Genomic DNA, 14,412 nt, shown 5'->3' with positions numbered 1-14,412 from the left:
GAATGATCAGATAGAAATGTATTGCGCAGAACAGACGTGATTATTTGTCAGGTAGAACAGGGAGTTATGTCAACTCTATTCATTACATTTCTATCTGGAACGTTCTGAATAGTTTCAGGGACACATGGACACTCTCCTTTCAGTTTCAAAGCTCAGTATCCTGCCTGAATCAATGGGCACTTAATGTGGCACAAAAGTACCATCACACACAAGTCTTAGGAAACCTTTCAAGGTTCTCTTAGTAACAGTGTCACATACAGTTGAAGTCAGAAGTTTACATACAGCTTAGCCAAATACATTTAAACTCAGTTTCACAATTCATGCCATTTAATCCTAGTAAAAATTCCATGTCATAGTTCAGTTAAGATCACCACTTTATTTTAAGAATGTGAAATGTCAGAATAATAGTAGAGAGAATGATTTATTTCAGCTTTTATTTCTTGCATCACATTCCCAGTGGTTTAGAAGTTTACATACACTCAATTAGTATTTGGTAGCATTGCCTTTAAATTGTTTAACTTGGGTCAAACGTTTCGGGTAGCCTTCCACAAGCTTTCCACAATAAGTTGGGTGAATTTTGGTCCATTCCACCTGACAGAGCTGGTGTAACTGAGTCAGGTTTGTAGGCCTCCTTGCTCGCACACACTTTTTCAGTTCTGCCCACAAATTTTCTATATGATTGAGGTCAGGGCTTCGTGACAGCCACTCCAATACCTTGACTTTGTTGTCCTTAAGCTATTTTGCCACAACTTTGGAAGTATGCTTGGGGTCATTGTCCATTTGGAAGACCCATTTGCGACCAAGCTTTAACTTCCTGACTGAGGTCTTGAGATGTTGCCTCAATATAGCCACAATTTTCCACCCTCATGATGCCATCTATTTTGTGAAGTGCACCAGTCCCTCCTGCAGCAAAGCACCCCCACAACATGATGCTGCCACCCCTGTGCTTCACGGTTGGGATGGTGTTCTTCGGCTCGCAAGCCTCCCCCTTTATCCTCCAAACATAACAATGGTCATTATGGCCAAACAGTTCTATTTTTGTTTCATCAGACGAGAGGACATTTCTCCAAAAAGTACAATCTTTGTCCACATGTGCAGTTGCAAACCATAGTCTGGCTTTTTTATGGCGGTTTTGGAGCAGTGGCTTCTACCTTGCTGAGCGGCCTTTCAGGTTATGTCGATATAGGACTTGTTTTACTGTGGATATAGATACTTTTGTACCTGTTTCCTACAGCATCTTCACTAGGTCCTTTGCTGTTGTTCTGGGATTGATTTGCACTTTTCGCACCAAAGTACGTTCATCTCTAGGATGTGTGTCCTTCCTGAGCAGTATGACGGCTGCGTGATCCCATGGTGTTTATACTTGCGTACTATTGTTTGTACAGATGACCGTAGTACCTTCAGGCATTTGGAAATTGCTCCCAAGGATGATCCAGACTTGAGGAAGTCTACAATTTCTTTTCTGAGGTCTTGGCTAATTTCTTTTGATTTTCCCATGATGTCAAGCAAAGAGGCACTGAGTTTGAAGGTGGGCCTTGAAATATATCCACAGGTACACCTCCAATTGACTCAAATTATGTCAATTAGCCTATCGAAAGCTTCTAAAGCCATGGCATAATTTTCTGGAATTTTCCAAGCTGTTTAAAGGCACAGTCAACTTAGTGTATGTAAACTTCTGACCCACTGGAATTGTGATACAGTGAATTATAAGTGAAATAATGTCTGTAAACAATTGCTGGAAAAATGACTTGTGTCATGCACAAAGTAGATGTCCTAACCGACTTGCCAAAATTATATTTTGTTAACAAGAAATGTGTGGAGTGGTTGAAAAACGAGTTTTAATGTATGTAAACTCGGGTGCACCTTAGCCACGCACAAGGTACTAAACGATATCATAATCGCCATCGATAAAAGACAGTACTGTGCGACGTCTTCATCAACCTGGACAAGGCTTTCAACTCTGTCAATCACCATATCCTTATCGGCAGACTCAAGAGCCTTGGTTTCTCAAATGACTGCCTCGCCTGGTTCACCAACTACTTCTCAGATAGAGTTCAGTGTGTCAAATCGGAGGGCCTGTTGTCCGGACCCCTGACAGTCTCTATGGGGGTACCACAGGCTTCAATTCTCGGGCCGACTCTTTTCTCTGTATATATCAACGATGCCGCTCTTGCTGCGGGTAATTCCCTGATCCACCATCACGCAGATGACACCATTCTGTATGCAGATGACACCATTCTGTATACATCTGGCCCTTCTTTGGACACTGTGTTAACTAACCTCCAAACGAGCTTCAATGCCATACAACACTCCTTCCGTGACCTCCAACTGCTCTTAAACGCTAGTAAAATAAAAAATGCATGCTTTTCAATCGTTCGCTGCCCGCATCTGCCCGCCCGACTAGCATCACTACTGGACGGTTCGGACTTAGAATATGTGGACAACTACAAATATCTTGGTGTCTGGCTAGACTGTAAACTCTCCTTCCAGACTCATATTAAACATCTCCAATCTAGAATTGGCTTCCTATTTCGCAACAAAGCCTCCTTCACTCATGCTGCCAAACATACCCTCGTAAAACTGACCATCCTACCGATCAGCGACTTCGGCGATGTCATTTACAAAATAGCTTCCAATACTCTACTCAGCAAACTGGATGCAGTCTACAGAGTGCCATCCGTTTTGTCACCAAAACACCATATACCTGCTTTAGCCGCCTTTCCTTCCAGTTCTCTGCTGCCAATGACTGGAACGAATTGCAAAAATCACTGAAGCTGGAGACTTATATTTCTGTCACTAACTTTAAACATCAGCTATCTGAACAGCTTACCGATCGCTGCACCTGTACATAGCCCATCTGTAAATAGCCCACCCACTCTACCTACCTCATCCCCATATTGTTTTTATTTACATTTCCGCTCTTTTGCACACCAGCATTTCTACTTGCACATCATCATCTGCTCATCTATCACTCCAGTGTTAATTTGCTAAACTGTAATTACTTCGCTACAATGGCCTATTGATTGCCTTACCTCCTCACGCTATTTGCCCACACCGTATATAGACTCATTTTTTGTATTGTGTCTGTATGTTTGTTTTACTCCATGTATAACTCTGTGTTGTTGTTTGTGTCGCACTGCTTTGCTTTCTTTATCTTGGCCAGGTCGCAGTTGTAAATGAGAACTTGTTCTCAACTAGCTTACCTGGTTAAATAAAGGTAAAATAAAACAATAAAAACTTCCGACTTCAACTGTACATCCAGACACACAGACACACAGCCTGGAGAGATGGGAATGACATCACACTGTTGTGGAACACTGGCGGACTATCCCAGAGGCTCTAACAGTGACGCAGGTGTCAGAGCCACACACACACACACACACACACACACACAGGAACTCTAGAGAAATCAGCCAGGCCCGCACACTGCCTGCTGCTTATGTCCTTGATGTACAACTCCCTGGGACCATCACTCTGCCTTCACACTGTTATTCACAGGCCATGCACATGTTCTGAATGGTTTGTTGCAAATGTTTTTACTTTTTAACTCTGCGTTGTGGGAAAGGGCACATAAGTAAGCATTTCACAGTAAGGTCTACACTTGATGTATTTGGCACATCAGGTGACAAATTCAATTCGATTTGAAACATTGTGTGTGTGTTCCCTCTCACCCCTTTGATCTTGTTACGGGAGCTGGTGATTCTCTCTGTGATGCTCTGGTAGGTCCGGATGGCGGTGGTCAGCTCAGCGTAGTGTTGGACGATCTGCTCATCCAGGTCCCGGTCGCACTTCTCAAACGCCTCCTCCAGGCGGCCCTTCTCCGTCTCTCTGTCCTGCTTGTCATCGCTGCTGGACAGGGTCCTACACAGACACAGGGGGAAGCAGGCCAAGGCTCATCAGTTGTCTGTCAAGGTGTCACCTTGTGGTCCTTTTCGTAATCTTGTGTAGGCCTAACTTCTAGTTAATCATTTTTTCTATTCACTAGATCTGGGTAAAATACAGGCAGCAAGTAGCCTAGCAGTTAGAGTGCTGGGCCAATAAGCGAGAGGTCACTAGTTCGAATTCCTGAGCTGACAAGATGAAAAATATGTTGATGTATCCTTGAGCAAGGCACTTAACCCTAATTGGTCCAGGGTCGCCGTTGATAATAACAGACCACGGCCGTGACCCCACTCTCTGAGGACGTCTATAAAACCCAAAAAAACATTTCCAATTTGCACATGAGTATTAATACACAATTGTACATGTGTGAAATAGGACAAATATAAGCACCCACCAAATTATTAAATTGGCTATGTCAAATATTTCCAGTTAGGGGCCTAATTGGGCTGAGCTTGATTTCATTTTTCTGGTACAAAATGCAACCGATGGAATAGTCCTAGAAGAGCAAACTCCGGCCTGAATCACTTCAAATACTTGAAACACATTTGACCCAGGGACCTCTAGTAAACATATGCATCCCTTTCACATTATGTTGCGATCTTCCAGAAGTCAGGCATTACCCTACTGCAGGCTATTCAACTATACTCTTACAAGGGCCAGGTGTAAAGAACTGTTAATTACAGGTGTGCCGGACAATTTCCACATGCGATTACTCTTCAGAAGAATTATATAAAAAAAAGCAATGCACACACACCAATAAAGCACTTTTCTTCAAATTAAATGTTGCTAAAAGTAATTACAAAAGAAGTGGAGGGTGCTCAACCAATGTGAATCAAGGTAACCCAAAAAAATTATCATTATTGAAAAGGAAAAAGGCACAACACTCGCTCACCTATTAAAAAGGTTCTTAAAATTAACTTGGGTATTTTAGAATGTGAAAACTAAGCAACACAAAGATATGTCAAATCAGGTAATGCCAAATTCCAGTCTGTAGAAAATATGCTTTGAATTAATTTCCCTCGGTCATTAGGTGTTTTTTTGTCACACAGCCTTGTAACGAGTCATTGTGAGCATCAGAAAGGGAAAGATGTTTGTGTTCCTGAGTCATAGTGTACGTGTTCCTGAGAGTCGTAGCTTTCAGGAATGGGTTCATAATATTTTGTAGCTTAAACCATTCAAACGCTGGAGTCAAATTCATATGAAGAAAAAAATGTCATAAAATCAACAGGCTCTAGAAACCACACTAGACAACCACAATAGTGTTTGTCATTTTGGCTCTGAATGTTGGCAGAGATTTTGTTGCAGATATTTGATTAATGTTAAGGAATTGATGAAAGGGCCCGTCTTAAATAATAAACGGGCCGGATCTGGCTGACGGGCGACCAGTTGAATAGCCCTGTCCTACAGTAAAGAATAATCAAACAAAATTGGCTTAACATAAAAGTGCCAGGTTTTATATCCTGAAAACCATGCCAGTCTTGTATGTCATAGACCCAGGGGATGGACAATGTTGAGTAATAGACGTGACAACACTTGTTTTAGCCCTGTATTTCATCAAACTCCAAACCACACATAAAATAAGGGGAGAGGTAAAAGTCTCCCTCAAGAGCTCATTAAAGCGTCCTCGCTCTTCACACACAGCTGAAAGCTGGAAGGGGGAGAGGATTCTCAGCGGCATCCCCCTTGTGGCTTGAGATGCCTACTTGACACAAGTCAGAGCTGAAACACAAAGCAAGTGATCTTGTTCATTCTCTGTTAATGAAATATAACTAATTATTTACCATGCCATCATTTCCAACCTAACGAGTTACCATACTTCATATAACCTAACCTAAACTTATCAAACCTGAATCCTTAGCTCTGACATGCACCATCACCCATGACTAATTCAAACACTAGACTTAGTCGCCTAGTCCCTTTTAGAATCCGAAAGTGGCATGGGGTAACCATGGTAACAGTCTGGCGTATTACGCAAGCAGTAGCCATTTTTTTACATTTATTTTATTTCACCTTTATTTAACCAGGCAGGCAAGTTGAGAACAAGTTCTCATTTACAACTGCGACCTGGCCAAGACAAAGCAAAGCAGTTCGACAACATACAACAACACAGAGTTACACATGGAATAAACAAACATACAGTCAATAATACAGTAGAAAAATAAGTCTATATCCAATGTGAGCAAATGAGGTGAGATAAGGGAGGTAAAGGCAATAAATAGGCCATGGTGGCGAAGTAAATACAATATAGCAATTAAAACACTGGAATGGTAGATTTGACAGTAGATGAGTGTGCAAAGTAGAAATACTGGGGTGCAAAGGAGCAAAATAAATAAATACAGTAGGGGAAGGGGTAGTTGTTTGGGCTATTTATAGATGGGCTATGTACAGGTGCAGTGATCTGTGAGCTGCTCTGACAGCTGGTGCTTAAAGCTAGTGAGGGAGATAAGTGTTTCCAGCTTCAGAGATTTTTGTAGTTCGGACCAGTCATTGGCAGCAGAGAACTGTAAGGAGAGACGGCCAAAGGAGGAAATGGCTTTGGGGGTGACAAGTGAGATATACCTGCTGGAGCGCGTGCTACGGGTGGGTGCAGCTATGGTGACCAGTGAGCAGAGATAAGGCGGGACTTTACCTAGCAGGGTCTTGTAGATGACCTGGAGCCAGTGGGTTTGGCGACGAGTATGAAGCCGAGGGCCAGCCAACGAGAGCGTACAGGTCGCAGTGGTGGGTAGTATATGGGGCTTTGGTGACAAAACGAATGGCACTGTGATAGACTGCATCCAATTTGTTGAGTAGGGTGTTGGAGGCTATTTTGTAAATGACATCGCCAAAGTCGAGGATCGGTAAGATGGTCAGTTTTACGAGGGTATGTTTGGCGGCATGAGTGAAGGATGCTTTGTTGCGAAATAGGAAGCCAATTCTAGATTTAACTTTGGATTGGAGATGTTTTATGTGAGTCTGGAAGGAGAGTGTACAGTCTAACCAGACACCTAGGTATTTGTAGTTGTCCACATATTTGATCGGTTGAAGAGCATGCATTTAGTTTTACTTGTAATTAAGAGCAGTTTGAGGCCACGGAAGGAGAGTTGTATGGCATTGAAGCTCGTCTGGAGGGTTGTTAACACAGTGTCCAAAGATGGGCAAGAAGTATACAGAATGGTGTCGTCTGCGTAGAGGTGAATAAGAGAATAACCAGCAGCAAGAGCGACATCGTTGATATATACAGAGAAGAGAGTCGGCCCAAGAATTGAACCCTGTGGCACCCCCATAGAGACTGCCAGAGGCCCGGACAACAGGCCCTCAGATTTGACACACTGAACTCTGTCGGAGAAGTAGTTGGTGAACCAGTTGAGGCAATCATTTGAGAAACCAAGGCTGTTGAGTCTGCCGATGAGGATGTGGTGATTGACAGAGACGAAAGCCTTGGCCAGGTCAATGAATACGGCTGCACTGTACTGTTTCTTATCGATGGCGGTTAACTTTTTAGTGACGGGGCATTATTCGGAAATTCAGATGAATGACGTGCCAAAATTAAACTGTCTGCTACTCGGGCCCAGAAGGTAGGATATGCATATTAGTAGATTAGGATAGAAAACACTCTGAAGTTTCTGAAACTGTTTGAATGATGTCTGAGTATAACAGAACTCATATGGCAGGCAAAATCCTGAGAAAAATCCAACCAGGAAGTGTGGAAATCTGAGGTTTGTAGTTTTTCAAGTGATTCCCTATCCAGTATACAGTGAATTATTGGGTTCATTTTGCACTTCCTAAGGCTTCCACTAGATGTCAACAGTCTTTAGAACATTGTTTCATGCTTCTACTGTGAATAAGGAGAGAATATGAGCTCCTGGAAGTTGTTGACTGAGAGAATGACATGAGCTCAGTGGCGCGCACTCCCGTGAGAGTTAGCTGAGTTCCTTTTCTTTTTTGAAGACAAAGGAATCGTCCAGTTGGAATATTATGGAAGATTTATGATAAAAACATCCTAAAGATTGATTCTATACATCGTTTGACATGCTATACATCGTCTGGAATATAACTTTTTTGACTTTTTGTCTGAACTTAACCTCTCTGGGGTATGTGGGACGATTTCGTCCCACCTACGTAACAGCTACTGAAATTCCAGTGGCGCGATTTTTGAATCGTTAGAAATACTATTACTTCAATTTCTCAAACATATGACTATTTTACAGCTACTTAAAGACAAGAATCTCGTTAATCTAACCCCACTGTCCGATTTCAAAAAGGCTTTACAACGAAAGCAAAACATTAGATTATGTCAGCAGAGTGCCCAGCCAGAAAAAATCAGACAGACATTTTTCAAGCTAGCATATAATGTCACACAAACCCAAACCACAGCTAAATGCAGCACTAACCTTTGATGATCTTCATCAGATGACACACCTAGGACATTGTGTTATACAATACATGCATGTCTGTTCAATCAAGTTCATATTTATATCAAAAAACAGCTTTTTGCATTAGCATGTGACGTTCAGAAAACGCATAACCCCCGGCAAACTTCCGTTGAATTTACTAACAGTTTGCTAAATTACTCACGATAAACGTTCACAAAAAGCATAACAATTATTTTAAGAATTATAGATACATTACTCCTCTATGCACTCGATATGTCCGATTTTAAAATAGCTTTTCGGATGAAGCACATTTTGCAATAATCTAAGTACATAGCCCGGCATTACAGGGCTAGCTATTTAGATACCCACCCAGGTCAGCCTCCACCAAAATCACATTTCCTATAAGAAAAATGTTCTTACCTTGCTTGTTCTTCATCAGAATACACTGCCAGGACTTCTACTTCAATAACAAATGTTGGTTTGGTCCCAAATAATCCATCGTTATATCCAAACAGCGACGTTTTGTTCGTGAGTACTAGAATGCTTCTTCACGGTCCCGCGCATGGCGCATTGGCATGTCAAAAATGTCTAAATATTCCATTACCGTACTTCGAAGCATGTCAACCACTGTTTAAAACCAATTTTTATGCCATTTATGTCGTAGAGAAGTGATAATATTCCGACCGGGAGTATGCATTGAGCCTAAACAGCCGAATAAAATTTCTCCTCGGGAGCGACTCGTGCACGCGCCTCATTCAAAGGTCCTCTGAGCATCCACTTACAAAAGGCGATAATCTGTTTCAACCTGAGGCTCCCTCGTAAACCTTCAGGTTTTTCGCGGGCTCTGAGAGCCTATTGGAGCCCTGGGAATTGTCACGTTACAGCTAAGATCCTTACTTTTCAATAAAAAGATGCAAGACGCACGACTCCTTGTCAGACAGGGTACTTCCTGCTTGAAACCTTGTCAGGTTTTTGCCTGCCATAGGAGTTCTGTTATACTCACAGACACCATTCAAACAGTTTTAGAAAATTCAGAGTGTTTTCTATCCAAACCTGAACAATAATATGCATATTCTAGCTTCTGAGTTGGTGTAGGAGGCAGTTAAAAATGGGAACATATTTTTTCCAAAATTCTCAATACTGCCCCCTAGCCCAGACAGGTTAACTGCGCGAGCACAGTGCATTTGGAGTACTCTACCGAATGAGCGAACAAAAAGGAGGTATTTGGACATATATATGGACTTTATCAAAACAAATGAACATTTATTGGGGAACTGGGATTCCTGGGAGTGCATTCCGACGAAGATCATCAAAGGTAAGTGAATATTTATAATGTTATTTCTGAGTTTTGTTGACTCCACAAAATGGCGGGTTTGGTTTCGTCTCTGAGCGCTGTACTCAGATTATTGCAAAGTGTGCTTTCGCTGTAAAGTTTTTTTGAAATCTGACACAGCAGTTGCATTGAGGTGTATCTATAATTCTTTGAATAACAGTTTAATATTTTATCAATGTTTATGATGAGTATTTCTGTAAATTGATGTGCTCATTCACCGGACATTTTGGGAGGCAAAAAATTTCTGAACATTACACGCCAATGTAAAATGGGGTTTTTGGATATAAATATGAACTTTATCGAGCAAAACATACATGTATTGTGTAACATGAAGTCCTAAGAGTACCATCTGATGAAGATCATCAAAGGTTAGTGATTAATTTTAGCTGCATTTCTGGTTTTTGTGACGCCTCTCCTTGCTTGGAAAATGGCTGTGTGGTTTTTCTTGTCTCGACGCTGTCCTAACATAATCTAATGCTATGCTTTCGCCGTAGAGCCTTTTTGAAATCAGACAATGTGGTTGGATTAACGAGAAGTTCATCTTTAAAATGGTGTAAAATAGTTGTATGTTTGAGAAATTTGAATTGAGATTTTTGTTGTTTTGAATTTGGCGCCCTGCTATTTCACTGGCTGTTGAATAGTGTGGGACGCTCCCACATTTCCCAGAGAGGTTAAGATATCGTTTAGGACCTTGAGCGTGGCTGAGGTGCACCCATGACCAGCTCTGAAACCAGATTGCATAGCGGAGAAGGTACGGTGGGATTTGAAATGGTTGGTGATCTGTTTGTTAACTTGGCTTTCGAAGACCTTACAAAGGCAGGGTAGGATAGATATAGGTCTGTAGCAGTTTGGGTCTAGAGTATCCCCCCTTTGAAGAGGGGGATGACCGCAGCTGCTTTACAATCTTTGGGAATCTCATACAACACGAAAGAGGTTGAACAGGCTAGTAATATGGGTTGCAACAATTTCGGCAGATCATTTTAGAAAGAAAGTGTCCAGATTGTCGGCTGATTTGTGGGTGTCCAGATTTTACAGCTCTTTCAGAACATCAGCTGACTGGATTTGGGAGAAGGAGAAATGGGGAAGGCTTGGGCGAGTTGCTGTGAGGGGTGCAGTGCTGTTGACCGGGGTAGGGGTAGCCAGGTGGAAAGCATGGCCAGCCGTAGTAAAATACTTATTGAAATTCTCAATTATAGTGGATTTATCAATGGTGACAGAGTTTCCTATCCTCGGTGCAGTGGCAGCTGGGAGGAGGTGCTCTTATTCTCCATGGACTTTACAATGTCCCAGAACTTTTTTGAGTTTGTGTTGTAGGAAGCAAATTTCTGCTTGAAAAAGCAAGCTAACTGCCTGTGTATATTGGTTTCTAACTTCCCTAAAATGTTGCATTTCACGGGGGCTGTTCGATGCTAATGCAGAACGCCACAGGATGTTTTTGTGTTGGTTAAGGGCAGTCAGGTCTGGAGAGAACCAAGGGCTATATCTGTTCCTGGTTCTACATTTCTTGAATGGAGCATGCTTATTTAAGATGGTGAGGAAGGCTTTTTTTTTTAAATAACCAGGCATCCTCTACTGACGGGATGAGGTCGATATCCTTCCAGGATACCCAGGCCAGGTTGATTAGAAAGGCCTGCTCGCTGAAGTGTTTCAGGGAGCGCTTGATAGTGATGAGTGGAGGTCGTTTGACCACTGACCCATTACGGATGCAGGCAATGAGGCAGTGATCGCTGAGATCTTGGTTGAAAACAGCAGAGGTGTATTTAGAGGGCAAGTTGGTTAGGATGATATCTATGAGGGTGCCCGTGTTCACGGCATTGGGGTTGTACCTGGTAGGTTCATTGATAATTTGTGTGAGATTGAGGGCATCAAGATTGTAGGATGGCCGGGGTGTTAAGCATGTCCCAGTTTAGGTCACCTAGCAGCACGAGCTCTGAAGATAGATGGGGGGCAATCAGTTCACATATGGTATCCAGAGCACAGCTGGGGGCAGAGGGTGGCCATAAGGAAAGGTACATAAGAAAGGGAAGATAATCTTTGTTGCAGACAACAATTGCATGCAGAATGGGATTTTTCCTCAAAGTGCATCAATGTGGGGTCTCAACAGTCAGTGTCAAGTTGCCACCGGCTGCAAAATGCTGCACCCTCGCTCCATGCACACTGATATCTGTCAAACCCAGTAGACTACAGCTCAGTTTAATCTAGAGAAAAAAGGGGTAAAGAGAGCTACTCTACTAAGTTACGGCAATGGCGTGGAAACACACAGTAAACGACATGTCATGACATAAACGACACTGTTCAAGCCAAGACCAACCCATGATGATCATGGCACCCTGTCAGCAAAGGAGGCTATAAATGGGTGCTGATGCTGAACAACAAGCATGCATTGCATATTTGGTCTTAGCTAGCTAATAAGTTATCTTGTCTCTGTTCATAACTCAGTGTCGGAACCAAGTCGCGAGCTTGTTGTATGAGCAGGGGAGGGCAGCTGTCAGCTAGCTAACTGTCAGCTAGCTAGCAAGTGGCTTCTTCCTCACGCCTTCCTTGTGACTTTTGAAGAAGAGTGTTATTTGACTCACAATGATGATAAACACTGCTAAATTATGCGAACAGGTCGCGATGACAAACATTAGCTTGCGTAGCTGACTAACATTTCCTCAAAACTCACTTGACATAAAACTAGCTAGCTAACAGGTAGGAAGCTAACAACAGGAAGGCTGTTTCTCCTTGTCCACGGCCTGAAATGACAGGCCTAGTTAATGAAAACAGTAGTGCCCACTGGCGTCTTATGTCAACAGGATAATTCAACCGTCAATTTGAGAGGGCTTACCTTATAACGGAAATAAGTAAGCCTGAAGGGTCTTTGCTTTTGCTAACAGCACTCCGGTATCTCCCTGTATCAGTTGCCATTTTTCCAGCTACTGCACCCAAACAGAATGACAACCTACCAATGAGAGACGAGGAAAATTGTTCAACTTCGGTAGTGTGGCTGAGAAAGCTGGGAGTTGTAGTCCAAAATCTGTCTCGATTTGTTGATGTTGTTCTTTGTAGTATTTTTATACAAATCCTCTATGCTTACAAAACGCCTATTGGCGATTTTAGCATGTAAATCTTGGTGGGGCAAACAAAAAAACTAAAATGTTAGATGCATGCCATCAAAGCCACATTACAACACTACATCAATTGCACTATAACTATGACAAACTGTTAGGGCCTACATAAACTGTCCCAACAGCAGAGCGTTCTTTGCAGCACCATGGAGTGAATCCTGACCACTGCTACACCTGGCTATCAGCGGAGCCTTGTCTGGCAGCGAAAAAATTAATTCAGCCTCATTTACTGCCTTTACATTCTTTTGGGCTGATATGGCTGACTTGCTTAAACAAATGTGGTTTCTATTGATAATTGAGTTGTACAAACTAAGGCATAAGGGGACGACAAGCAGATAAGAGGCAATCTGTAATTTCGATTAAGACATTAATGAGAGAGCTAGGGCGGATGTACTCAATGTAACAATTTGTTTAGCACTTTTGAGATTGAAATGTACTGTGACAGGCCCATGTTATGGATTCTTTCTTACAGTGTTCTCCCTGTACACCAAGACAAAACTGTAGGATAAATAAACAGGGCATATTAGCAGACAATGAAAGCTCTTACAATATTCAATTATTACATTTCTCTAAAACAGGCTATAGGCTACATGTGCACCACCAAGTCAGAACAGCAGGCTCAGTTATGAGGGGCAAAGGGACCAAATTATTAGGGTGAGGCACATGGGCTACTAACTTACTACACAACATACACTTAGTATTACTTTCTTAGCTACAGTATACATATCTCCCTGGCATATTACATCATTTATGCAGCAGTATACAAGACATTTTTGCACTCACCTTGTTCTGCTGTACTCACTTGAATAGGAAGGTGGTGCAGTGGTCCTTCTTGTGGGCAAATTTTGTCATCAAAGTATGGCATTCTCTGGATTTTTTGGTGCTTTCAAGACAACTGGGAACTCAGGGAAAAAACAAGGTTGAATCATGACGTGAGTGATCTTCAGTTTGGAACTCTAGAAGAGGCCCGAGTTCCCGACATGGAATTCTGAGTTGGATGATCGTTCAAAGCGTATTTTCCCAGTCTGAGATTTCTTTTCCGAGTTCCCATTTGTCTTGATATCAATGAAGTCTGAGATTTCCCAGTTCCGAGTTACCAGTTGTTTTGAATGCGGCCAAAGTGATGCTGGATTGACAGCATGGCCAATGTATTCAACCTTTTCTGGGCCATGGTGTTGAACGTTAATAATTTTAAGCTTGGAAAAGAGACCCTTAAAACCAGACTTGGACCACATACCCACTCCACTCAATAGCAGGCTAGTTATTGCTTTGCAACACTTGCAGTTAGTCACTGATTCCTTCCAAATCACTCATTGTTGAGTTTGCGATTTTCAACTTGTTGTGTAATGTTTAAGTCCAAAGGCCCGAGGATCACCGATACATTTTATCTATAATTTCTCTTCATATGACAAGGATTGAAAAGGATTTGCCAGTACATTGTCAACGTGATTCATGATGATGACTGCTTGTCTATCTTTCTAGCTAAGATTTTGAAAGTATGATGTTGACATGATCAGTCCAATCAAAGCTTCGGTAGAAATAACGTGATTTGACATCATTTTATCTGTGACCAATGACCATGAAGTTTCTTGGATGGGCAATTCTAATGTAACTCTATGGCAGCACCTAAGGGGCTTGAATTTCGAGCTCTCCCCATAGATTTTGAAGTGACGTAGTGTCCCCATGAGTGACAAAACACTGAGCCAATCACGGCGCAGATAGAGAACATGACCAA

At 42.2% G+C, this 14,412-nt stretch overlaps 1 protein-coding gene across 1 annotated transcript in view; it reads right to left on the bottom strand.

The window, feature by feature from the left end:
• Positions 1–12,519, bottom strand: part of exoc4 (exocyst complex component 4) — a 283,169-nt gene extending 270,650 nt beyond the window's left edge. Inside the window, 2 exon segments of the mRNA XM_029742408.1 lie at positions 3,672–3,861; positions 12,398–12,519. Coding sequence (XP_029598268.1) covers positions 3,672–3,861; positions 12,398–12,477 — 270 coding nt within the window. The 5' untranslated portion in view covers positions 12,478–12,519.
• Between the last annotated feature and the right edge of the window lie 1,893 nt (positions 12,520–14,412).

The sequence above is a fragment of the Salmo trutta genome, chromosome 40 (genome assembly GCF_901001165.1).
Source record: "Salmo trutta chromosome 40, fSalTru1.1, whole genome shotgun sequence".
NCBI lineage: Eukaryota > Metazoa > Chordata > Actinopteri > Salmoniformes > Salmonidae > Salmo > Salmo trutta.
The sequence above is the reverse complement of the archived record's forward strand: the minus strand, read 5'-3'. Positions and strand labels throughout refer to the sequence as shown.